The sequence below is a fragment of the Ptiloglossa arizonensis genome, chromosome 5 (genome assembly GCF_051014685.1).
Source record: "Ptiloglossa arizonensis isolate GNS036 chromosome 5, iyPtiAriz1_principal, whole genome shotgun sequence".
In the NCBI taxonomy this organism is placed as follows: Eukaryota; Metazoa; Arthropoda; class Insecta; order Hymenoptera; family Colletidae; genus Ptiloglossa; species Ptiloglossa arizonensis.
In genome coordinates this window covers 20,172,989-20,200,500 of record NC_135052.1, presented here as the reverse complement: position 1 = coordinate 20,200,500, position 27,512 = coordinate 20,172,989, and the positions used below count along the sequence as shown (strand labels likewise).

Here is a 27,512-nt window from a genome sequence, read left to right as displayed (position 1 = left end):
CAGCCCGTTGGATCGAGCGACGACTGCCACTCGCCTGTCCATCGGTCTCGTCCGCGTCCCCTGCGTTCGTCTGCTCGTTCGTTTTGCGGCCAGTCAGCTCGGTATCGCATTATGCTACGGTCACACCGGTGCCCGTCAGTGCTTTCCGCTCGTGTTAACCGCCGGTGCAGCCCCGTCGACGAGCCGCTACCTGGAATCGGTGCAACGTGACCCGCGCCGCTGGCATGCGTCCGCCAGGAAAATGGGAAAGACCGCCAGCAAGCTGAAGTCAAAGAGGAGCCAGAGTCAGTGTGACTTTTACTTTCTATTTGCTCTCTCTCTCTCTATATATATCATTCTCTCTCTCTTTCTCATTCTTTCTCTTTCTCGTTCATTCTTACCGCGAGCGACTGCCGCTGCACACGACCGATACACGTTTCGATTCACCTCCGCGGATGTATCATCGATCTTCGCTACCTCGTGGATGTCGAGTTCGAGCGTCTCGCGAGATTCGACTTTTAACGAGGTGTTTTTTTTTACGGAGATACAAGAGAGAATTTTCATTGTAATTTTGTTCGGTTGGTAGTGTAACTATTGTCGATTCTATGCATTACACGTCCAGTTACTTCGGTGAATATCGAATATGTTTCGTCTTCGCTACCTCGTGGATGTCCAGTTCTTTCGTCTCGTGAGATTTGGCTTTTAACGAGATATTTTTTTTCTAAAGATAGAAGAGAGAATTTTTATTGTAATTTTGTTCGGTTGGTAGTGTAACAATTATCGATTCTATGCGTTGCACGTTGAGTTACCTTTGGGGATATTGGATATGTCTCGTTTTCGCTACTTCGCGGATGTCCGGTTTTTTTGTTTACGCGAGATTTGACTTTTAACAAGATATTTTTTTTCTGAAGATAGAAGAGACAATTTTTATTGTAATTTTGTTCGGTTGGTAGTGTAACAATTGTTAATTCTATGCGTTGGATGTCGAGCTAGTTCTGTGGATATTGGATATGTTTTGTCTTCGCTACCTCGTGGATGTCCAGTTCTTTCATCTCGCGAGATTCGACTTTTAACGAGGTATTTTTTTTTACGGAGATACAAGAGAGAATTTTCTTTGTAGTTTTGTTCGGTTGGTAGTGTAACAATTGTTAATTCTATGCGTTGGATGTCGAGCTACTTCTGTGGATATTGGATATGTTTCGTCTTCGCTACTTCGCGGATGTCCGGTTTTTTTACTTTGCGCGAGATTTGACTTTTAACGAGATATTTTTTTCTAAAGATACAAGAGAGAATTTTCATTGTAATTCTTCTCCATGGTTAGTGTAACAATTGTCGATTCTATGGATTACACGTCCAGTTACTTCGGTGAATATCGGATATGTTTCGTTTTCGCTACTTCGCGGATGTCCGGTTTTTTCAGTTTACACGAGATTCGACTTTTAACGAGATTTTTTTTTCTAAAGACACAAGAGAGAATTTTCATTGTAATTCTTCTCCATGGTTAGTGTAACAATTATCGATTCTATGCATTACACGTCCAGTTACTTCTATGAATATCGAATATGTTTTGTCTTCGCTACCTCGTGGATGTCCGGTTTTTTCGTCTCGCGAGATTCGAATTTTAACGAGATATTTTTTTTCTCAAGATACAAGAGAAAATTTTTATTGTAATTTTGTTCGATTATTAGTGCAATAGTTGTCGATTCTGTGCAATAAATTTCGATTCATCTCTGTGGATGTCGGATATGTTTCATCTTCGCTACCTCATGGACGTCAGGTTCTCGTGTTTCGCGAGATTCGGTTTCTAATGAGATGTTTTTTTCTCCAAAGATTCAAAAGAGAATTTCGTTTGCAATTTTTTTCCATTATTAGTGTAACAATTCTCGATTCTATGCATTGCATTTCGAGTTACCCCCATGGATATACTCCCTTTTCGCTACCTCGTGGATGTCGTGTTCTCGGTGTTTCGGACAAGAAGTTTCGTTTCTCGAAGCTACGCAAGAAAATTTTTATTACCATTTCTGTTACTGATTAGCGTAACAGAATTATCGACCATATTCTCATCAATTTGCCTCTGTACATATCGTGTACATTTTAGTGTCTATCTTACAAAATTCAATGTCAAATAAAATACTTTTCTACCGAATCTACACGAGAAACTTCCATTCACAATTTTGATCGAATGGTTAGTACAACACAGTTATCGCTACCTCGTAAATATCAGAAATCCTTGCGCGATTCTCCTTCGAATAAACTTACAATGTTCCGTTGGTATTCCAATACGAGATGACTTTTTTGTAATTTTCCTCGATAATTATTCCGCCAGTCGTCGTTCCTGCGTGACTTCGCGCTAAGAGCGACGAATCGTGATCGAAGGAGCACGTGCCTGGATGATAGAAACTCGAGGTTACGACGATTCAACCACGAGAAGAATATCATGAAATCTACTACGTAACAAAGATAAAAATCAACGATTCGAAACAACGAATCTCCGTGAACGTCTAGCGAAGAAAATCGAAAATCGTTAGTCACCATTTCAGGTGATGAAATTCATTTTCGGTTTTCAACTCGTAAGTATTAGAACGTTCTCCGCAACGAAGCACCAAGAATGTCACGGAAGGATTTTCGTTTAACTAGTTGCGCAACGCGTGACGTACGAATTGTTGCAAATACGGTCCCAGCCGTTTGCCAAACAACCGAAACGAGATAATGGCGATTCGACCTCGCGAACGAGCGTTTATCGTCGAGCGACGCCTACGTTTCCGATCGCCTCGCGGATCGGCGTGCAAGACACGTGTAGAATCGTGTCACTGTTTTATTTCAAAATCGAAACTGGTACGAAGTATGCTAAACGTAGGATGTAGGTCGCAACGGTGGTACCTTTTTGCGCGACCTCACGGTTAATAAAGTCACCGTGCAGACCGGAGGTAAAAAATAACCGCGCAGAGTAACATCGGTCGTCGGGCAAAAAATATCGAAGCAACGAGTCTCTGGAACAGCTCGACATCTTTTCTTTTCAAACATTTCCATCAAATATTTAACACGACCCACGAAAGCGATCACGATTGATTTTGGAGCCGATCGAACGATCGGAATATTCATTCGGAGTCCGATTCGCGAATAAATCTACAACACAAATTCGTAAATACGTAAAGTTTCAAATATCTCTAAAGAATGTCACGTATCTTGTAAGTTGTTCTGTTCGTTTTCGAAATCGAAATGTTTCCTTGTATCGTTTTCGTTGCGGAAATAAGAGTATCGAGATTGAATTAATTTTCCTTCGAGTTCACTTTGTGCGTTTTAATCGAGCTGCTGTGTTATCGTTTCGAGAACACGTGTGTTGGAAAAAATGTAGGCAAAGAACAATCGGTAGACGGATAGAGGTAACGAATAACGCGCGGGTAACTTGAACCGTTTTTTCACACGCGTTTCGAAACTATTGGATCATTCCCGTGCGGTTTTGTTCCGATGTTTCGCGCTCGTGATTTCTCCGCGGCCGTATTGAAAATCTCGGTGACTCGTTCGAGTCTGTCAGCTGTGCGCAAACTGGGTCCAATTGAAATTCCAGTCGCGAGGTAAACGCGCATATAATTACGTGCCCACGGAGGAAACGGGGGGAGATCCCGGCGCACGTTTCACGCACGTGAATAATACTTTTCGAGAAACGCGCGGAAAGAACCACCGTCGACGACAAAGAACAATTCAATTCTTACGGGAGACAAAAGTTCGAGCGTCGAGGCTGATCCGTCTTTGCGATCGCGTTTAAAATATTGAAAAGCGATTATTTTTATTGGAGGGTAACAGAGGAATTTCCAATCGATTGGAATTCTAATTTGTTAATGTAAAAAAGACGTTTTAACGTTCGAAGTATAATTTATTTCGAGGGAACTGACGATTGAAGAGTTCTGGAAATATAGATGTCTTTGAATTTTTTAAATTTCAATTCTGTTGTAATTTAAATAGCGAGCAAAGCTTCGGATTTTTTAACAGGATGTATAATTAAAAGTAACAGTGTAATATCGATTGGTTTTTTCTTTATAATCTTCATCTGTGATCTATCATTCCCGAACGATACTTATCAATTGATTTTCTTGCTCGACGTAGAAAACTTCTTCAATTTTTTTCGAATGTTTATTTCACAATTTTGAGATTCAAGGTACGCAAAATATCCATGGAACGAATTTTACATAAAAGATTTCTATTCAAATTTGTATTTTAATTTACATATCAAAGTGAATCACCAAAGTACAAAATTGCTAATCCTTAATATTTAATACTAGGAAGATTTCTTCGGCTAATTAATCACGCGTAGGTGAATCAATTACATATAGAAACATGATTTTAGTTTCTGATTTTCTTCAGCCACTGCTTCGATCTTTAACACAAATAATCGAATCGTAAAAAGAAAATTTTGCAACTCAAATTTTGCAAAAGGTTCTAACAAAAATGTGCAATTGAAACGTTCTTGAAAGGTACTCAAACTTTTCAAAAGGTGCTAAGAAAAATGTACACCTGAAACGTTCTTGAAAGGAACTCAAACTTTTCAAAAGGTGCTAGGAAAAATGTACACCTGAAATTTTTTTGAAAGCTACTCAAACTTTTCAACAGGTGCTAAGAAAGTGTACTCAAACTTTGCAAAAGGTGCTAAAAAAGTATGCAACTGAAATGTTTTTGAAAGGTACTCAAACTTTGCAAAAGATTCCAAGAAGAATGTACACCTGAAACATTTTTGAAAGGTACTCAAATTTTGCAAAAGGTTTCAAGAAAAATGTACAGCTGAAATATTTTTGAAAGATACTCAAATTTTGCAAAGGTTCCGTGTACCTTTTCGAAAGGTACACAAACAGCAAAAGATGGCAAAAAGAATACACAACTAAAACGTTGCACCGATTATTAAATAATTTCCTCTCATCGTTCTCCATAGTACGATCCCATTCAACGAAATGAAAGAACAAAGAAAATGGAAAACTTAATGTTTATCCATCGCGAGCTACCGATCGAGTTCGAAACGAAACGGAAGACAAATTCGGTAGACCCTACGTAGCAGTTAATCGTTGAAAAATATTCCCAACACGATGTCTGTTCGTGCGTCTGCTCGCTCGACCTCGGAAACGGCGCCTATCGCGCCTTTTTCGGTCGATAGTGCCTCTCCAAACGTTGCATAGTTATCTCGGTAAACCGCGACCTTATCAGCGTCGCCAGGTATTATGTCGACGAGAGAGCGAGCGCGGCTCGCGACGCAAAACACACCTGCATTCCGCTATTCCGCTCTTTCAAACACGCGACACACCGCACACGGAGTCGTTCTTCACAACGCCGCTCCTTTTCACTCTTCTTCTCTCTCTCTTTCTCTAGATTTCTCTCTCTTTATCTAGATTTCTCTCTCTTTATCTAGATTTTTCTCTCTTTCTCTATCTTTCTCTAGATTTCTCTCTCTTTATCTAGTTTTCTCTCTCTTTATCTAGTTTTCTCTCCCTTTATCTAGATTTCTCTCTCTTTATCTAGATTTCTCTCTCATTCTCTCTCTTTCTCTATATTTCTCTCTCTTTCTCTATATTTCTCTCTCTTTCTCTATATTTCTCTCTCTTTCTCTATATTTCTCTCTCTTTCTCTATATTTCTCTCTCTTTCTCTATATTTCTCTCTCTTTCTCTATATTTCTCTCTCTTTCTCTATATTTCTCTCTCTTTCTCTATATTTCTCTCTCTTTCTCTAGATTTCTCTCTCTTTCTCTATAATTCTCTCTCTTTCTCTATAATTCTCTCTCTTTCTCTCTCTTTATCTAGATTTCTCTCTCTTTATCTAGATTTCTCTCTCTTTCTCTCTCTTTCTCTCTCTTTCTCTCTCTTTTTCCCTCTTTTTCTCTCTTTCTCTCTCTTTCTCTCTCTTTCTCTCTCTCTACATTTCTCTCTCTCTCTCTACATTTCTCTCTCTGTCTCTAGATTTCTCTCTCTTTCTCTAGATCTCTCCCTCTTTCTCTCTCTTTCTCTCTCTCTACATTTCTCTCTCTTTCTCTCTCTCTACATTTCTCTCTCTTTCTCTCTCTTTCCCTCTTTTTGTCTCGAGCGTTTCCCGACAGTCCTTAACGTTTCGAGAGACCTCCTTCTCCAAACGGGAGTTGTCCTTTCCTTCCTTTGTCCTTTTCTTCGCAGGTACACCGTAAAATTTTCGACCAGCGACCAAGTTACGACCGACCCGAAACATTACCGCAGTCGAGAAAAACTCGAGAGCGTACTACGCTGCTTATACACGGTGGCCGCTAAATGAGCGACCCGACAGACTGAAGAGCGATTACACGTAAAAAAACGAACGATAAACGTTGGAGAAACTTCTTCGCGGGAGGCATCGTTTTCCAGAGAATTAGAATTAAGTTTGATAAGAAATACTCGGTGATTCTGATCAAGGAACGGCACGTTTCCAGGATGTGTGCGTTAATAGAAATTTACTTTTTCGTTTTGGTTTATTATAGAGGCGTAGATTTTACTTTTTTCCTAATTGTTTTGTATGTGTGTGGAAGAAATAATATTTTCTCGCAAGTGGGAGATTGAATCAGAATCGTAGAATGCATTTTTTTTTTTCGTACGAGACTATTGATTCTAAATCAATGTTTCGATAAACGTGATCGTTTAAAAATGACTAAACACGTCCGACTCTCGTTGTTAATCGAAGCACGTATTTTCAAATACAAAAATATTCTTCATTGCGTTCCTAACGTTCCAGATCTCTCCAGGAAAATCACACTCACAATGCCGAATACGAAAAGAAACGTGAGAAAGTATCGAACAAAAATGTACAAATAATCGATAAAAATAGAATACCGTGATATTTTATTCGCGCGTGTAAAACTGGATCAGAAACATTCAATAAATTTTTCTCTACGAAGATTCCTTCCTCGAGAAAATCGACTTCGAAGATGTTCGGGGCTCGCGCGAGATTCTCTCTCGCCTACCAACCACCACGTTCCCACAATCCGTAAAAAAAATCATTCCGCGTCAAAAAATACCATTTTTTTCCGATCGAACACACACACACACTCTCCCTAAAAACCAAAAAGTATCTACATAGAAAAATCCAAAAAATTCCAACCGACACGCGCCCCGCGCATTTTCAAACCCGTTTCCCCCGAAAACGAGACCTGGCGGTGAAAAATTGTACACCACGTTTTCGGCGTAATTTTTCACGTGGAATCACCTGCCGCCCGATGTTATCGCTCGAATGCGGGCCAACCGTGTGTTACGCGGCGAGTTTATCGGTGAAAGTATCAATTTGTGGTCGGTGCCCGTGAGGACGAATCGTAATATTCGTATCGAGGATAAAGTATACGTGCGCCAGGCGTGGACCGGGCGATACTGGATCGTATCGCGGGAGTTCGAATCTCGACGAAACCGCGTTCTATTTACACGGACACGGATCGTTGGAACGAATCTACGCTTTTCTACCGTGCTTGTACGCTTTATCAAGCGCGGAGCGAAAGGGTTAAGGGGCAACGTTCGTTCGAATCTCGGCGACGGGAAAGGCTGTTCAGAACAGGTTTATATCTGCGCGCGAGAAGGCGAGCGAAGATAAACGGATCGAAGCGAAAGTGAGTCGAGGACTTCAGTTTCTGGCCAACTGTTCGAAGGATCTGCGCGTGGCCCGGAGAGACGCGATCACGCAGGGAGGGGAGGATAAGCAAACAGGGGAGAAAAGGGAAAATCGTTTACCGAAAACCGTGCCGGTTACCGAAAATGGTCCTGTAACCGGGACTCGTGATACCCGATCGTGGACACGATCGACGCGAATCGAACGGACACCAGGACTCTCGTCGAGTTAACGTGCGTGGTCGGTTCGCTGCACCTGCGAATCGCGTTCGGCGTGAGCGTGCACGCCGCGAGTGATTCCGAGCGGAATTTCAATGGGAGATAAATTGCACCGTTGAGTAACGGCTGTTCCTCGAATGTGAAGTAGAAACTTTTATCAATCGTAATTCATAAACGGTTGGGGTTTATTTAGAATTGTAAGGGAAATCGGTTTAGGAACTACGTAAGGCTCCGATTCGTGGAATTTACGGTGGATATTTGACGGAAGATAAGAACGGATAGCGAACATACGGTTGCGAGCGAAGAAGATAGGCGATGCCCGAAAGATAAATATTGAAGAAAGTCAGCGAAAGATAAACTGGACTTGTCATCGGTGGAATCGGGGGAGGGGAAATTGTGGACCAACGTTTGAATAGTGTTTGTGGAGATGTGAAATGTGAATATTGAACGTGGAGGGGATACGGAGAGGTGTATAGTTAATATTTGCGTGAATTTTTGTGGGGGATTCGTGAGAGTCTGATATTTTGGGGAGAGTGTGTACATCGTTGGGATTTTGTGGAATAGAAAATATCTTGGCTTGAAATTATCTCGAAGATATTTGTGAAATAATTGAGAGTGGAATATGTTTGGATTGCAGGGTTGAAAGAAACTTCACATATGTGGAAAAATATTTTCTTTGTTGGGAAGAATCTGGTCGAGGACGCGACAATTCCTTGTCGATGCAATTTTTCAGAAAGTATATGAAAAGTAGGATTAAACAAGAAAATTGTGTGTGAAATCTTGGTCGTTTTTTAACGTTTATAAAAATTTGTGACCTCGACCATGGAGTTACAACTTTTCGCTACTTGAATATTTTTAAATATTGAATAAGGAATTTCTACCCCTAGTAAAGTGTGATCAAGTGAACAAATACACAAGTACATCGATACTAAAATGTTATTAACAGTAAATATTAATCATGAATAAAACAACTTCGTCATTACAGTACTATTTTAAAATATTGACAAGGAATTATCCACGCTGAGAATACCTCAAACGAAGAACATCATAGTTACTGTATATTAAAATATTAAAAAGGAAATATCTACCCTAAGAATACTTCAAACGAAGAACATCATAGTTACTGTGTATTAAAATATTAAAAAGGAAATATCTACCCTAAGAATACTTCAAACGAAAAACACAATCGTTATTCCATTTCAAAATATTGAAAAATAAATATCCACGTCCAGATTACTTCGAACAAAGGACAACTTCGTATCTGCAAATTAAAAAAAAACGAACGAAATTACTTCGAACGAAAACCATCGTTTCTCGAACATTATTTCAAAATATTGAAAACCAAGTATCCACGTCCAGATTACTTCGAACAGAGACAAACCTGCACCAAATTTTGAAAAATTGAAACAAAAAATCGACTCGAATAAATAACCATCGTTACTCTATATTAAAATATTAAAAAAGAAATACCTACCCTAATAATACTTCGAACGAAGAACACAATCGTTACTCCATTTCAAAATATTGAAAAATAAATATCCACGTCCAGATTACTTCGAACAGAGAACAAACCTGCACCAAATTTTGAAAAATTGAAAGAAAAAATCGACTCGAATAAATAACCATCGTTACTCTATATTAAAATATTAAAAAAGAAATACCTACCCTAAGAATACTTCGAACGAAGAACACAATCGTTACTCAATTTCAAAATATTGAAAAATAAATATCCACGTCCAGATTACTTGGAACAGAGAACAAACCTGCACCAAATTTTGAAAAATTGAAAGAAAAAATCGATTCGAATGAATAACCAACTGCTATATATCGCTCACGATATTTAAAAACAATGCTAAAAAAAATTTCCACGTAAAAATCGCGATCGAGAACACGAAGTTCGCGAAAAAAAATTTCTCGAGGCACGCAACGTGCCCAATGGCGATCGAGTGTTCGTCGATCGCGTTTCGCTGAAAGAGCGAAGGACGTCGAGTGGGGCGCACGTTCGGATAAAAGCATTAACTGCACCGATCGTTTGCGTACGGGGCCGATAAATGTTCGGTTAAGCGATGGTAGCGGGGCACTGGTATCCCTGTCGCGATAGTAGATCGCCACGGGTTAAACGCTGTCGATCGTCGCGACGATTCGCTTCGTGGAAGTGTCTACGCGCGGTTCGTTCGCGTATGAATAAATATCGATAGAAATAATTAACGACTGGCCATAGAACGTAGTTCTGTGACGTAACGAGTTGACGAGACTTAACCCGCGAGTGAGTGGTGGGGGTTGCGATGATCGTGAGCGACAAGGATCGCGCGCAGAAAACTAGCGGCATGCGTGAGTATCGCGGATGAGTAAACACGGCGAGTAGCTTGGAGTTTTTCTCTTCGAGCGAGAATACTTTCGAGCTCGGCCCTTTCGCGTCGCCGGCTGTATTTTATTCAACTGAAATCGTTGATCCGTTTATCTCTCGGCTAGACGTAAAGAACATTATCGAAGACGATCGATAGATATCGGTACACGATAGTGGAATACTTTTAACGAGGAGAGATTTCTTGGTACTGGTCTTCGTATTTTAATGACATTTTTCATAGCGATATTGGTCGAAATTCTGAAGCTAAGGGTACGTGGTTTTGAACGGAGATGGTTTATAATTTAGGAGACACTTTGGGTTGAAATTTTGTGGGATTCTTCGTCTTTGTCGTATCATTTTCTATATTGTATGTATAAGTGAAAAATTGTGTAACCAAGAAATGCTAGAGAAATAATTTTAAAGATAGGAGGAATTAAAATTGTAATCAGTGTAGCCTAGAAACTAGAGCAAAGCTAGCTACAATGTTGAAGAAATTTTTGATATTATTTTTTGATACACCCAAAAGTCTCGAAGTTGTTTGATTAAATATAAATTACTTTTTCGTTCTCCTGAATGGAAATTTTCTTCGTCGAGATATTACATTTCGTAAAAGTGTAAGAAATTGTAATTGACGTTTTTTCGTTTTGAAAAAATTGGAAATTTCTTGCTTACTAATTCTTTGATATTTTTTTCTAAATCTTGCACAGACGAGTGTAGAGCAAACGACGATAATTCGTGTTTTGTGTTCTTACGCGTACACTTTGAAAATGATTGGTTTTCTAATATTCTCTAGGCATATCATGGAGCTTCCGGTTTCCATCAATGGGCACCCTGCAAAACTTAGGCGCCAGTGGACGTCGTCGAAAGAGAAACGGCATACCCTCTTCAGCCTCTTGTAAGGATCTCAATCAGAAGCGACACACGATCCACCTACAACCGGAAGTAATTATTCAGAAGGAGCCTTCTATTATTGTGACGTCACTGTCGCCGGAAGATCTGACCGAAGGAAACCAAAGGTAACCGCAATCGTGTTCAGTAACCACAAACTATCCATTTAATACCTGCAAACAGTTCCATTGCCTCACGAGTTGAGCATTCGTTTTCTACCTGCAGTGTTCTGCGTTTAAATTTATCTGGAAGATGTCGATTAAAGATTTAAATTTCCCAAAGTACCACCATCTAGGAATGTACAATCTTAGAAATTTGTACTGCAAAAGACCCATAATTTCGGTTGTTGCTTCAAATATCTATAATTTTAGAAATCTATAATTCTGGAGACCTTGGATTTTAGAGATCTATCATTTCGAAGGCATCCAATTTTTACAAATCTATAATTCTGGAGATTTATACATTTTTGAGATTTATAAATCTGGAGACCATCAATTTTAGAAATCTATAATTTGTGGGGTCTTCAATTTTAGAGATCTATAGTTCTGGAGACCACCAATTTTAGAAATCTATCATTTGTGGAGTCTTCAATTTTAGAGATCTATAGTTCTGAAGACCTCCAATTTTAGAAGTCTATAATTCATGGGATCCTCAATTCTAGAGGTCTATAGTTTTAGAGATCTCCAATTTTAGAAATTTATAGTTCTGGAGATCTTCAATTTTAGAGATCTATAGTTCTGGAGATCTCCAATCTTCGAAATCTATAATTTGTGGGATCTTCAATTCTAGAGGTCTATAGTCTTAGAGATCTCCAATTTTAGAAATTTATAGTTCTGGAGACCTCCAATCTTAGAAATCTATAATTTGTGGGGTCTTCAATTTTTGAGATCTATAATTCTGGAGAGCTCCAATTTTAGAAATCAATAATTCATGGGATCTTCAATTTTACAAATCTATAGTTTTAGAGATCTCCAATTTTAGAAATTTATAGTTCCGGAGATCCCCAATTCTAGAGATCTATAGTTCTGGAGACCTCCAATCTTAGAAATCTATAATTTGTGGGATCTTCAATTTTTGAGATCTATAATTCTGGAGAGCTCCAATTTTAAAAATCTATAATTCATAGGATCTTCAATTTTAGAAATCTATAGTTTTAGAGATCTCCAATTTTAGAAATTTATAGTTCTAGAGATCCCCAATTTTAGAGATCTATAGTTCTGGAGACCTCCAATCTTAGAAATCTATAATTCGTGTGGCCTCCCATTTTAGAGATCTATAGTTCTGAAGACCTCCAATTCTAGAAATCTATAATTCATGCCATCTTCAATTTTAGAAATCTATAGTTTTAGAGATCTCCAATTTTAGAAATTTATAGTTCTAGAGATCTCCAATCTTAGTGATCTAGTTCTGGACTTAGGGATCTAGTAAGATATAGTTCTGGACACCTCCAATTTTAGAAATCCCATACACAAGAGAATAATACACTTTAAAAGATCTTGTGGGTCCACAGCTTTAGAAACCTACCATTTTCGACCTCTGTAACTCTTGTGATCTGATATTTTCGAGGCCCGTAGTTCGAAAGAACTACAACCTTAAGACCCTATAAATCAGGGGATCTGGAATGTTACCGATCCACGATCCGAGAGATATATGGCATCAGGAGTCTCCAGTTTCGCAAACCTACTCCTCCAGAATCATGCACCTACGGGGACCTGTTGCTTTAGAAATCCACGTTTCTAGAGATACTAATCTCCAACACCTTTTATTTCACACCCCATATGTATGCAAATTTTACGCGCGCGTAAAATGCACCGACTTAGGAGAGACGTGAATAGATTGCGGACCTCAGGAGTCGAGACCTTCGAAGGACTTTTCCGCTAGAGTCGAGATTCTTCTGTTATAACTTATGAATTAGCTTGTTCGAGGGTACGTCATGGTACCGGTCCAAGAACATAATGGAGCCGGCAGGTCCCGAACCGGTTTTCCTCGATCTTTGCCTTCAAAATGACGTTCTCCCTCGGAGGCAGACCGCGGGAATCCCATAACGGAAAGAAATAAAACGGGGGAAATTATAAAGCGTTTCTCGATACTTGTACTGGTCTCGTAATCCTTTTGAAAATTTGCTCGGACACATTGAATCGATTCTTGTCTCGATGTTGTCGAACACTCGTGCTGAGATTTATCCGAGCACCGAACTCAACGATAAGATTGAACATTTATTCGTTGTATCGATAACCGTTGCGATCGAATCGTGTGAATTTAAGAGTCGAATAAAAAAAAATGTGTGTTATTGACGCGATGCGAATAAATACAGAATTTAATTAATCTTGCGTCGAATTAAGTTTGAAAATGCTCGAATTGCGACAATGGAATTATTATATTTTAATTTTTCAATTACCGATTAAATAAATATAATATGAAATTCAAGGATCTCTTGGGTGATAATGGAATTATTACATTTTAATTTTCTAATTATCAATCGAACGAATATAATGTTAAATGCAAGGATCTCTTATTCGAAAGTTAAATTAATTAATGGTAATTAATCTAAGGATATAGATTTTTATATACAATTAATCAATTCGGTTAGTAAAATTTATACTGACTATGGAGATGTTAGGTAAGGATGTGAAAAGTATTAAAAATTTATGAGAGACACTTGGATAGTACAACGCGAGTCGTATTTTTTTTTATCAAAATTCAGCTGCGAAGGCAGTTGCATCGGCAGCAAATATTTTCATTCTCGTATCTGCAATTGAATGTAATCTTATCACCTCGTTTTTGAAAAGACAGCCCTGCCCTTGACGCCATATAATAATCTCCAGACGCGTGCACCTTTGGTGAAAGATTGTCGATTATTTACATAAACTTTTCGATCGATCGGAATTTTTCAAATTTTATACACAAAAGTCTGCAATTCTCGCTTAAATTAATTATTTCGTGCATAATAACAAACTTGAATGATACTGACGTATAATATACATAAGTTTACTTTTTAAATTATTCTAAATGTGGTAACATAATAGTATTTACTAATATTCTAAATATCTAAATAGTAAATAATATTTAAGTAATGCATCTAAACGTATATCTACCTAATTAAATTTCTCCCTTAAATTAATTATTTCGTACATAACAACAAACTTGAATGATACTGATATATAATATACACACATACGTTTACTTTTTAAATTATTCTAAATGTGGTAACATAATAGTATTTACTAATATTCTAAATACCTAAATACTAAGTAATATCTAAATAATGCATCTAAACGTAACTCCACCTAATTAAATTTCTCAACAATGGAACATCATCGTTACCTTAAACATAGCTTCGTTTCTAAACGGAGTATTTCGTTCCCAAATGGGGATTAAACTTCGAGAATAGCGAACGTTACAAATTCGTACTGTGAAAATAATTTCAAGGGAACGCTCGAAATATTCCGAGTACTCGGCTGGATGTTCGAGCGAAGCCCTTGTTTCGCGAACTTGGACACCCCTAATGCCCTAGGTAATTTCAATATTTCACCGACCCTCTCTGTTTCGCTGAATTCAAGGGGGGGAGTTAATCTACGAAGCGCGGTTAGGGTTGCTCCGAGCGCCCAACGCGTAGAAACGGTCGGTGCGAATGCACGTCGTTGCAATCGTTGCAAGATAGTGCAACTGCACGCGTGATCCTCTCGCTATGACATTAGAGCTCGCGGGGAGATAAGGCACGCGGTGAACTTCTGCGAATCGCGCGCTATCGGCTTGAATCTGAGCCCTTTCGCGGCACTATTTATAACGTTGACGGTTCCCTGAAATTGTTTGTCCCCCCCCTTCCGCTTTGCAGTGCATTCAACCATTCGGTGAATTGCAATTTGCAACGGTGACTGTTGAATTCTAAATATAGTGCAATACGTATTCGAGAGTTTCTGTATTGTATACAATTTTCCAATGTTTTGGTCCCGTGACACGGAGACTGGAAAAGTCTGCTTTATAAATAACCAATGTTAGTTGTGTCTACGACGAAGATGGTCGTTAGGGTTTAAGGGAAAGAGAATTCGATAACGATATCGTTGGAAAAGAAGGAAATTCAAAAATGAATATATTAGTCCAAGTATTGATATTAGAATAATTTTAGAATGAATTGTAATCCCTATTTCATAGGGATAAGTATATTTTTAATTTTCGAAATTATTTACATCAGAGGGCAACATTGAGTGATTGCTTCGTCTGGGAAATATTTTTTTTATAATTAAATTTGTGATTTGATACAGATCGTGGATGGACAGGGAAGTTTTACATTTTACATTTCAAGTATATTTGAAATGTTTAAATACGATAGAAATGCGTAATAATTCTAGTAGCAGGAATTAGTAATAAGTGTATCTAGATGCGTGGCCTATATTTGTGACGCACGAGGTATTGGTCTGCACGAGCTGGAAAAGAGAATTGATAACACGAAATGGTTCACGGAACATTATCAAACTGTCAACAAGATTGTACATCGAAGATCGAGCGGTAATGGCATGCGTTACACTGATTCAGCTTGTTGAAAGAACTGCCGGAAGACAAAGGCGATTGTGTCTCGATGGAAACAAAAACAAATTTTTGTTTAAAGAAACTTTACCATAACATTTTTTTAAATTTTGATGGAGCAATAAGAAGAGAAAAAATACTCCACAATTAAAATAATCATTCGTAAAGAAAAAGCCTCGACTAATAATATTATATCATCCTCCACAAACTATTTTAACCGTACAATAAATTATCGAATTTGGAATTTAAAAATACTATTTCTATCGGTACCTAAATTTTAATTCAACCCAAAGTAATTTCAATTAATATATTACCATTAATATATTTCTAAACGTCTCTTAAAAAAATCAAAAGAAATATATCGAAAGCTGATCGACTCGATATAGAAAATTAAAACAAAAATTACAGGTCGATAAAAATAATGTTTACATAAACATTTGTTCCGTTTCACCTTGTGTGGCGCACCGGTTGCAGTACCAATGCACCGCGGCAAACACGGTTTCGCGTTTACGGCAATCAATGCCAACACTTGCATCCTTACGACTGCCACTCGATTCCCCATTCATCTTCCCCGAACAACGACGAGCAAAGGAAACGCACAGATGCGTTCCGTGGGTTCTTAGACCCTTATCGAGCGCTTTTGTTCGACGCAGGCGCGTCGCGGCACCCCTTGTACAATCCCCCATCGTCCCCCTTCTCAAACAGATCAATAACCCCCGTAGTATCGACTGAACCTAACACCGTCTGATAAGACCGGAATCCCAGACCCGAACTGGCCGTCGTCGCTCGAAAATCGAAATACATAATATCTTCGACCGTCTCGCGTCGACGCGTTCTCCGATCGAACGCCCGATGTCGACTCGACGTCGAAAGCCACTCGAGAGCGGAGAAAACGCAGGCGTGGGTGAGAACGCGACGAGACACAGCGGGTGCGTTGCAGTGACGTACAAACTGCATCGAGAATGCACCCTTCTCTTGGTTTCGCCCCGAGCGAAATTTTACCATCTCCGAACTTCGAATGTAATTTGCGTATAGGGTATCCGTCATTAGAGAATATATTTTTGAAATAATTTTGATTTGCGACAATAACGATCGTGTACTAACTTTTTTCTTAATATTGATTTTATTTGCAAAGTTTAAAAGTATTTTAATATAGATTGATAACAACGAAGAGTTATTCATCATTATTTTTGGCATTTTTGAAGCGTTTATTCCGAAGATTTTTTTAGAAAAAGGATGTGAAATATTTAATGGTGTAGAATATTTAAATTTCGATCCTTCATTGTTTTAAATTAAGTTTAGTTTTTATGGGGATATTTCTATTCAGTTAAGTGCTTTGTGTAAGTGTGTATTTGTATATTGTTTAATTAAGTAGTTTTTCTCTTGTTTCTTTAGCAGATTTAAATGTTCTTCCAGTTTGAGTTTTGTAGAATAATTTGTTACTGATTTCGTCCCTTGCAATTGGTTCTTCTGTCTTACGCAAATACGTGTGAAAAATAATTTACATCGAATCGAATTTGTAAGAAAATAATCGCAAATCTCTTCCCTTTGTTACAATCGCATATTTTTGTATAATTCAAGATAAATCGTTCATTAACGATAATTAAAATTTTTGTATTCTTCTCAAGAAATTTTCGTAAAAGCATTACTAACAAATCTACAATATTTCTCTGACAAAAACGAGCCTAAACACGACTACAATCTAATCATACATAACCCAAAGAATTTCTCAATTTTCTACAAACATATGCAACCAATACACAACAAACTTGTGACTCACCTAAAAAATTTTTCCAATCCATTTATAAAATCGTTGCAAAAATAAAATCCAAAAACCCAAACGTTCATCTCAGAAAATAATTTATCAAAAATAAATTGAAAAATCCAAAAACCCAAATATTCATCTCGGAAAATAATTCATGAAAAATAAATTAAAAAATCCAAAAACCAAAATATTCACCTCGGAAAATGACTCACCTCCCACTGACAGCTGTCACACGGAACATACCCAGTACCGAACCTCGAAAGAAGTTCATGGTCGGTCCATACGGGCGAACATCTTTCGAGGTTCCATCGCAGCGTCCTTTTCCAAGTACCCCTCGATCGAAAGGGTTGAAACTAAATTTCCCCCTCGGTGACTCAGCCGTGAAAATAAACCGAGCAAAAATTCAAATGGAAAAGACAAACGCGGTTCTAAACAGTCCCGAATTAGAGACGCTTCCAGCCACGGTGTAAGTAAAATATTTTCCTTGGCCACGGCGCAACGACGCCGCGCGGCTCCTATTCGTCGTTCTATTAATACAAGGTGGGGCGCCCCCCTCGAGGTCCGCCGAAAACACGGCCCTGTACGTGTCGTAGGTTTCCACGCACATAGTTCAGTGGGGTGCGCGCGCTCGGCCCGGGAGCCGTGTGGCCAAACCCTATCCGTCCCTACGACTCCTCGCGAGTACGAGAAAATATCGGATCACTGGGGGCGAAGAGGAAAAAATAGTCCATCGGTTTCGTAGGCGATTCACGGGAGTAGTTCGCGGCGGGAGGGTGCCGTTCGAGTGAAATGTGACCGATCCACGGTGAAAATTCGCATTTTCGACGCAGGTCGTCGGAAGTGAAGACCAAAGAGACGGAGGAGCAGGAGGAGGAGGAGGAGGAGGCGGTGGTGGACAGAAGGGAGCACCACGACGCGTGTGCCAGGGAATCTGTCGCGAGAAGGGTTGACAGCAGCAACTACTACTCCAATTTACCGATGGTGAGTCAAGCCTCGTAACTATTGTTCCTCTAAGAATAATTTACCGTGCTGAGTTTGTCCCGGGGCGTGGAACACGACCGTGATAATGGAGACAGTGATGATACGCGACGCGGGGGGGAGCAGTTGCTTTCCCGGCACCACCCTTGCGAACGGAATTTCAAAATTTTTAACGCGCGATAGTGTTCGGATACACCTTGACTGAACTCTTGGGAGTTTGCGACGAGTGCGAGGAATTTGAATTTGTGACGATTTTTTTTTTAAAGTTTGCATTTTTCGGAGATGCAGTAAACGGTGAAGAACGATGCACTTTGAGGGGGAGGATCGTTGATGCATCTTTGAGAGAGAAAGTGTGATACTTTTGTGAGATTCTTGTGAAAAATTATCCAAATATTTGAATTTTTATTTTTATTTTTTTTTTGATTTTTGAGCGAAGTTTTGCATTCGAGAGTGTTGGTAAATTTTTGACGGTGAACTACGATGGGAAATATTTAATTGCGCGATACTTTTTCAGTGTAAAAGATTTCTTCTTAATTATGTTTATCGAAGGAGACTCTCTCTCTCTTCGTTTTAAAGTACGATATCGAAGTAATGGACCTCAATTCTCTTCGAGGTACCGTATTAAGAGGTCGTTAATGGACTGATTGCTGGAATTTTGTGTCAATCGAATAATTCTCAGCGATAATTAGGTCGTTTATACGCTACCGTCTTGATGATCCAGCCTTCACGCGTGACTACGCCAAGTCCGTGACAAACTCCCACACGCGCGAACGTTGTCGTTGTACTGATCTCTTTACGAACGAGGTACTCAAGGCTGTTCTTGTTAAGCCAATTTCGTCGTCTCGCGGAGTCGAGACACTTCTTCATTGACTGGCACGACTTACGCGAACAGACGTACGAAACAATCGTACAATTTTTCCGTGTACATAATTTTCTCGACGAGACATTTAAGGGAACATTTTAACACGAACAAACATTTGTTAATTGGAAACAGAAAATTGTTCAGAATTATTACAATTCCAGTTATTCACACTTTTTGATATTGCACGTAAGAAATTTATCGTTTAAAAAAAATATATAGAAATTTGTCGTAAAATATTGATTAGAATTCCTTAAAATGTAATTATTATAATTTCAACTATTCACATTGTTTGATATCGTATATAAGAAATTTATCGTTCAAAAAAATATATATATAGAAATTTGTTGTAAAATATTGATTAGAATTTCTTAAATAGTTATTATTATAATTTCAACTATTCACATTGTTTGATACCGTACGTAAGAAATTTATCGTTTAAAAAAAATATACAGAAATTTTTCGTAAAATATTGATTAGAATTTCTTAAATAGTTATTATTATAATTTCAACTATTCACATTGTTTGATACCGCACGTAAGAAATTTATCGTTTAAAAAAAATATACAGAAATTTTTCGTAAAATATTGATTAGAATTTCTTAAAGTGTAATTATTATAATTCAACTATTCACATTGTTTGATACCGCACGTAAGAAATTTATCGTTTAAAAAAAATATACAGAAATTTTTCGTAAAATATTGATTAGAATTCCTTAAATAGTTATTATTATAATTTCAACTATTCACATTGTTTAATACCGCATGTAAGAAATTTATCGTTTAAAAAAAATATAGAGAAATTTGTCGTAAAACATATCTGAATAATTATAGAAAATAATGGAGAAGTATTTAAGAACGGAACATACAAATTTTTAAACAAAATGGAAGAACTTATTCTCTACATTGAAATAAATAATCATTCCTCAAATTGGGAAATATTATGGATTGAAAATTTGCACAATAAATGTTCCAAGCACTATAGATCGTTTCAACTAAACCCTGCCACTCGGTTCGTATACGATAAATAAATCTTTCATCGTTCGAAGTATAGTCTTTCCGCTGTTGTATAAAAATGATGTAACTTTTGTGCACTTGCCAGAGCAAAACTATACGAATGAATAAAGTGGAGTCCGTAGGTAGTGGAGTTTTACCTACATGAATTTTAATGAAGCCCCAATTTCGAGGCGAGATTTGCAACGCTAATTTCTAGAGCGCGTCGCGAAGTCCCTAATTTAAGATTGTCGTTCTTGGATGTCTAATTTAGGAGCCACCAGAAGAGTCGACGCGTAAACTCTTGGAGCGAGAACTACGACTACTGGATCCTAGGGATCTGAGGTCTCACGCTTGGTACCACGGTAGCACCCTTCGAGGTGGTAGAAAAGGTGCCGAGGCGGAAGTGCCGAACGATGGTGACTTTTTGGTTCGCGATTGTGCCTCCCAACCTGGAAACTATGTCCTCACGGTCCGATGGAAGGGTCAACCTCTTCACTTCGTCATCAACAGGGTAAGATCGACACGACAATCGATCGAAAAAGAAACGAACAAAGAGATCTTTCATCACTGATCACTTGTTTAACTTCTACTTTAAGTTACACTCGAAAGCATCGATTGAAAATTTAATAAAAGTATTGTGGTCGTTAAATTTCGTGATGTGAATTACACGCAGAAATAATAATCGAAGAATTCTGTAGAATTTTCAATAGTAAGAACGCTAATTAATCGCTTGCACTAAATGAGGGCATAATTTCAGAGATGAATTCAGTACACAAAAATAATGAAGTGGTTCGTGTAATTGTTGGTCCCACTTAACCTTAATTCCAAATGAGAACCATTGCGTTGTTGTAATTGTTCACTTTCACAGAACGGTTATTAAAAAATTAAGAGTGCACTGTTCTACATTACCGAATGGAATGGCATTGTAAGATATTGTTCATTAATTCGTTACGCGATATTACACAAACATTGTTTAGCAGAATGTTTATTATTCCGAGTTTTTCTTTGTTTATTATCACGCAACCATTTTGGTTGCATATTGGTAGCGTAGCTAATAATACAGTAGAATTATTACAAAAATAAATAAAACTGTAACTGGGAAACATAGTTAGGCGGGATCAGCATAGACAAATATTCTTTATTACTTGTGTATACTGAATTCTGTGAAAGACATTGTGTGAATAAAAACAAAAAATTACTATTCGATGTAACCTAATGCAAGCTACTCATTCATCAGACAAAACCTAAATATTGCCCAGTGTAGACGTTAAAAGATAACAAAGATACTTAGGGGGATACTCGTTTTTATCAGGTCAAAGGATCGACTTTTTCTTAAAATTTTTTTTAAGTAATGTTTGAAACACACGTGTTAAATATTCTTTTATTTAAATTCGAAATATTAACGAAATTACAGCGTCTTTGAAGCAAATATGCGTCAAGTTCCTCTATTCGTTTCTTAGATCAATTGTTTTTACACATGTAGTCTCTAAATAGCATTTCGATATGTAAACTTCTGCGTCCCTGGCCCTAAATCAAAGATCCCTACACGACTCTGATTCTGCTGATTAGATTAAGTAATTTTACAAATATAACTATAGAAGATATGCGAAAAATGTTAAACACGTTTTTCTCCAAGAAAATCTACGTCTATGATATCTGAAAACGTGTTAACCCACTCGGTAGCTTTCAAATATTAATATTTATTTATATAAAAATGTGCACCTTTACAAAGACACTCGTGTAAATACCAAAGAAAAATTATCGTTTGAAATATCGAGTTGCTCTAAAAGTTATTTCGTTTTCCAAAATGGAGACCATATAATTTATTAAAACATTTACACACTCCAAAAAAATCGTGTTTCATTTTCACCAAAAAAAAAAAAAAACATGACTTTCCGAACAACCCAATGGACTGAAAATTGTTCAATAATAGCAAGATAACAATGGTTACTTACTCTTGGTTAAAGGAACAATAAACGAATACCCCCTCAATGAATCCCGATTGTCAACAGGTCGTCATCCAACCGGAGACGGTGTACGAAAGGGCACAGTACCAGTTCGAGGACGAGGCGTTCGACACTGTCGCCGACCTGATAACCTTCTACGTCGGGAGCGGGCGACCGATAAGCCAAGCAAGCGGTGCTCGTATAATCACCCCAAAGCCACGATCCGTGCCCCTGACCTGTGTCTCAGGACCCACGAACAGTCAGCACTGTTCCAGCCCCTCCTCTTCGTCCCTGTCAACCGGCTCACCGCCCCGTCTGCCACGAAAGCAACAACGCAGCCACTCCCTGACCGCGCAGCATCATCCCACGGATCAACACGACGGTCGTCAACCGTCGAATCAACCGCCCCCATCGCACGGATCGGTCCAATCGAGCACCCTACCACGGGTACCGCCCATACAGAGCCAGCCACCGTCGTGTTCCCTGTCCCTGGGTCGTCAGAAGATCACCAGGGTGATCTCGGATCCTGCTCTCCAGCAACAACAACAGCCAGTCCATCAACCGTCTAGCCTGAACCACCAAAACTCACTGGGAACCGCTCCACCGAAACCACCAAGGGTACCGTACGTCCCGAATCATCAGCATCACTCTATACATCATCACCACCATCACCATCATCATCACCAGGGCTACCAGGCGTCCGGTAGCGACAGTGGCAACGGTTCAGGGGACAGTGAGTTCGAGACCAACAATTCCGGAGGCACCAGTAACCCATCCTCCTCGGTACCTATCAAAGGAGTGGTCATCAGGAGCCATTACACCACCAGCAACGACGGTACCAATGGAAACAATGGTAACGAGTACGAACTGTCAGCCGAGGAGCAACTGGTCGTCGCTGCACCATCCTTGGAGATCACCACGTCGTTGGACATCGAAGGATTCTCCACCCTTCTGCTACCGGCTGGTGATCACAGACCTCTGGATCCCACCGCGTTGAGAGGAGTCTCTGGAATGCTTCTCGATTCTGCACCGAGGGTTCTGGCATCGCATTTAACGAAGATCGATCTGGAATTGGCTCTACAGCCTGGTCCAGGGAACAGAAACGGACTCAGTGGCATCGAGCTGGCTACTCTGCCCCACGGCAGACAGGCCAGAATGGATCTGATCGAGAGGTCCGAATGCTTGAAGCTGCTGGTGGCTGTTACCGTTCTGGCAGGTGCAACCGCGATCGAAAGAGCAGGCACCATCAGCAAATGGATCAAGGTGGCCATCGATACCAAGACCGCGTTGGGAAATCTGTACGGATTCTGCGGAGTGATGTTGGGTCTCTGTCTACCCCAGATTCAGAGGCTAGTCAACACGTGGCATTTGTTGAGGCAGAAGCACACGGACGAGGCGTTCAGCTTCGAGGCCAAGCTCAGACCCACCCTCAGAGCCATGAACGAGTGCACCAACCCACAGGCACCCAACACCACGCTACCCCATTTGCTGCCCATTGCGTTGCTTGGGGAACGTGGACCCGAGGACGTGCTAGGTGGGTCACGAGGATTCGTTCACGGTTTATTTGATCGGACTTGGAAGTGCGAGTCTTTGGTTCTCGAGTGATTGTGCAATTTTCAATTCGAGACGTCGAAAGAAAGCTTCATTTGGAGTAGTATAAGGTTTATTTTTCGCGAATTTTGAGATTTATAATTTTTTTTGAATTCTGGAACACGTAGTGTGAATATTCAGTTTTTTAAACGAAGACATATAGTACAGATCCCCTTTCTCTTCTCATTGTATATCATTATTCAGCAAAATCGAATTTTGTCCATTGTCGAAAATAAGAATTCTTATATATTTTTGATTATATCTTCATGGGAATATTGTTAATAGATCGACGGTGTTTTCCCGATGAGAACAAGCCCAAACACGACCCCCTTCGGATTATTTTCGATCGTGCGCATTTGGCGCAGGAAATTTTTACAAAATTCAAAAATCCCTCGAATCGCACGTAAATTGAAAACAGTCCGAATATGGCCGTGTTTGGGCTCGTTTTCATCGGGGGAATCTCACCGATCCGTTAACGATACTTTCGCGAAGATACAACGAAAAATATACCAATTGAAATTTTCGACAACGAATTACTTAACAGATACCTGCTCTATTCCTTTCACTCTCGGTGTATCTCGTCGATAATTGAGAAAGAAACGACTAAAATCGATTGAACGCGTTATTTCGTTCGTCGAAACAAATTATTATTTAACAAAATTATTTTCAACTCGACGTGATCCGAATGATTTTTTTCAGGAACGGTGACTCCGTCCGGACTTGCAGCAGCGATTCTCTCACCATGGGAGAATTCCGCACCGGATTGCGGCCTGTCGATAGTTTGGTCGCATTTGGAAACCGCGCGTAAAATGGCGGAGAATCTGCCCCTGTTCCGCAGGAACGCGGAGATCGTCTTAGAGGGTTCGAGGAGCGACGAGTTACTCTCGGACGCGTTCCGTACGGAGTTTCACATAAAATTCCTATGGGGTAGCCGAGGAGCCACCGTGGCACCGGAGGAAAGACACTTGAAGTTCACGCAGGTTCTCGACGCGATGTTCGCCAAGTGTACGCCTAGCGAGGTGACGGCCTAAACGTAACGACCAAAGGACAAATAATTATTTCGTAGACGGAAAAACCCACGATCACACGTGGCTAGTTCTTGATTTTCAAAACGAGTCTCATTGAGCCGAAACGATCCGGCCAAGAGAGGAGAAAGGGACCCGAACGAATTCACTTTTCAACTTAGTTTCACGTGCTCGTGTAAATTATGGTTATGTAATTATGTAATTAAATCGTTGTAATTAATTGTAATTTCTACGATACGTACGCATATAAGTATAAGTTCGTTTCCGACGCGACGCGATCGCGGTGTGTGTAATTTAGTCGACGACGTGAGTTTTTCGATTTGAAACGGCGCCGTTTTTTCTTTCCACAATTCTCACGAGGTACGGGCACGCAAGGTTCGTTTTCACTAACAATTCTTTCGTATCGAATCGTAGCTCGTAAGAAGGCCCGTGAACGTGACTCTTCCATCGCGTCGAACGATTCGAGTTCGTACAGCTCGCCTCGAACGGCGAATCGCGACGACGATTGTTCGATAGCATCCAGTGACGAGGAACAAACAGTCTAAAGAATAGCATTAACGCGACTGGGCGTATAATCACAAATGTAACGATTGAAACGTGTCATATTTAGCGGAACAACGGTTCCCGAATGTATCCGTATACGTTCCTCTATAAACGACCCGCATTTACTGTCTCGCATCGAATGGCGACGATATAATAATCAAATCAAGTTCAACTGTCATGTACTTAATTTTAACTGATCATATATTCGGCCAATAATATGTTGTAAATGTTGTTCACGTTTGTTCACACTTAATAATATAGGAGAACGAAAATCAATGGGTGTTTTCTTTTCCCCTCTGTCATTTGTCTACGAATACTTTTGTTTCTAATAAAGTGCGATGGTAAAACGTGGAAATTCATTTGCTACGTGATTTTGAAAATTAAATCTCGACGAAGATGTAATTCAATGACGTGAATTATCAATGAAGAGGATCACTCGCTCCGTCTAGTGCCAGGAATAGAGTACTACCGTAGTACGCTACAATACGCGATAGTACTACGAGAGTACGGTCGCGCGAATGAATGAGCCGATCGCTTGAGAATTACTCGAACTTTCGGAATCTGATACGCTGTGCAAACGAGGTATAAAGTAGACTTAACTTTGCAAACGTGGTACGAACGTAGAAGGGGATATAACATAGACTGGAAATCACGCAAAATATATAAGTACAGTAACTTGAAATGTATAAAAAAAAAATCAAATCATTGAATATTGTACATGGATTCAATGATATAGTATATAATTAATTTAAATTCGATATTATCATTCCTATTGGATGACTGTAATCCTCACTATGATGAATTTAGAAGATATTCGATGTAAATATAAAATATTTAAGATAAATATTGTTATATTTTACTAACATTCGTACAAAATTTGTCATCCATAGATATGTATCTATATCTTGATTTTATAAACATCTCTACTAGTGTATCCTCAAAGGTGAGTATTCGAGTCAAAAAATATTTGTTATATTATGGAATATCAGTTTATATTGTATTATTAATGGAAAGTAAAATGTACGAGAAAACCCAAGGGGGTTGTTCTTTTTAAAACAAGGGGTGTTACTACTTATGGGTTACTATTTCTACTTGCCAAAGATAATAAATATAGAGGAATAAAAAATTGCATACAACTCACCGATCGTAGAACGAGTAAGATTTTGGCGATGACTCGATGATGGTCGATGGAAGACATTGCAGAAGTCATCGACGAAGTCATCGAGGAAGTGCAGCTGCACTCATGGATGCATCGATAAGATGCAAAGAGTCTGGAAGGAAACAGAAAGTATTGCAATTTATTTTTAACATTTCGAAATCTCCAGTTTAAATTTAAAAGACTATATTTGTAATTAGTAAAACTTTCCGACTATTTCAAAAATTTGAAATTGATATAGTAAAATTTTGAACCATGAATTTTTATCTAAACGTGCATAAAATATAGTACGAAGATACTTACATTCTTCGTTCGTGAAGCACCGTGCAGTATTCCTCTTTGATGATGCATTGATTCTATTATTGGTAACGAGTAAAAAGAACAATGTACAAATAATAGTTCATTTAAACATTCATCATTATAGCAACTAAAGACGAAATTCTCCGTTTGGATCTTCACAAAATGTGAGAATTTGTATGTATCAGTTATATTTCAATAAACTCGTTTCAAGTAACACAAATAACATTTTTTCATTTCCTTTACATGATTCTAAATTATGAGTTAAACTCAAAGAAATTGATTTTAGTTGATAATTTTATTAAGTTGTTAGGGTATCTGTAACTTTAAAAGTATTGTTAATGTTAATGCTCCTAATATGTTTCAAGGTCCATCTTGGGAAAATGAACGGAACTTATTGTTATAATATTTTCTGAGGTTCACATGATACGTAAAGACAATTTTTCATGTTTACTACTTTATCGACTTCATTAGTCCGACTGAATATAAATAATTCTTAAGATCACCATTCTTACACGAAGAGGTTGCTTTAAAATCACTGATATTTTACACGGCCGGTATTTCAGATCATGACACCAACTCTTGTAAAATAAACAGTCTATTCTACATCTCGTCTGTGCTTATATGTCCCTTATAACGCAAGTAGAATTCTCATGAAATGTAACTAAAACTTTAAACACCGACGTTATACTTTCTATTAACTGTTTGAAACACGCGCGCGTTTCACCTAGGTGGCGCGCGCATCACTTGGTGACAAACCAGAATTCCCTAGACAACGTTTCCCATACTATACAGTCAATGATTTTGGACTCGACTGCGGAC

General features: G+C 38.9%; 2 protein-coding genes across 4 annotated transcripts; one reads left to right on the top strand and one right to left on the bottom strand.

Moving 5' to 3' along the window:
- On the top strand, window positions 1-25,513 carry LOC143146773 (breast cancer anti-estrogen resistance protein 3 homolog). Of its 2 annotated transcripts, none has more exons than XM_076311383.1 (6): window positions 1-284; window positions 10,918-11,140; window positions 18,132-18,282; window positions 20,405-20,644; window positions 22,146-23,613; window positions 24,369-25,513. In XM_076311383.1, the coding sequence occupies exons 1-6, from the start codon at window positions 242-244 to the stop codon at window positions 24,698-24,700; spliced, it is 2,457 nt and encodes an 818-aa protein (XP_076167498.1). In that variant the 5' UTR covers window positions 1-241; the 3' UTR covers window positions 24,701-25,513. The 2 variants fall into 2 exon arrangements, with proteins under 2 accessions (XP_076167498.1, XP_076167497.1); XM_076311382.1 differs by lacking the exon at window positions 1-284 and adding an exon at window positions 9,892-10,108.
- Window positions 356-2,612, bottom strand: LOC143146774 (uncharacterized). 2 transcript variants are annotated; one of them, XM_076311385.1, is made up of 4 exons: window positions 2,512-2,612; window positions 2,239-2,423; window positions 789-884; window positions 356-700 (listed from the first exon to the last, which is right to left on the bottom strand). In XM_076311385.1, exons 2-4 carry the CDS (start codon window positions 2,416-2,418, stop codon window positions 602-604), a joined length of 375 nt encoding a protein of 124 aa, XP_076167500.1. In that variant the 5' UTR covers window positions 2,419-2,423; window positions 2,512-2,612; the 3' UTR covers window positions 356-601. The 2 variants fall into 2 exon arrangements, with proteins under 2 accessions (XP_076167500.1, XP_076167499.1); XM_076311384.1 differs by having other exon boundaries at window positions 358-700; window positions 2,239-2,542.
- Window positions 25,514-27,512: the final 1,999 nt, after the last annotated feature.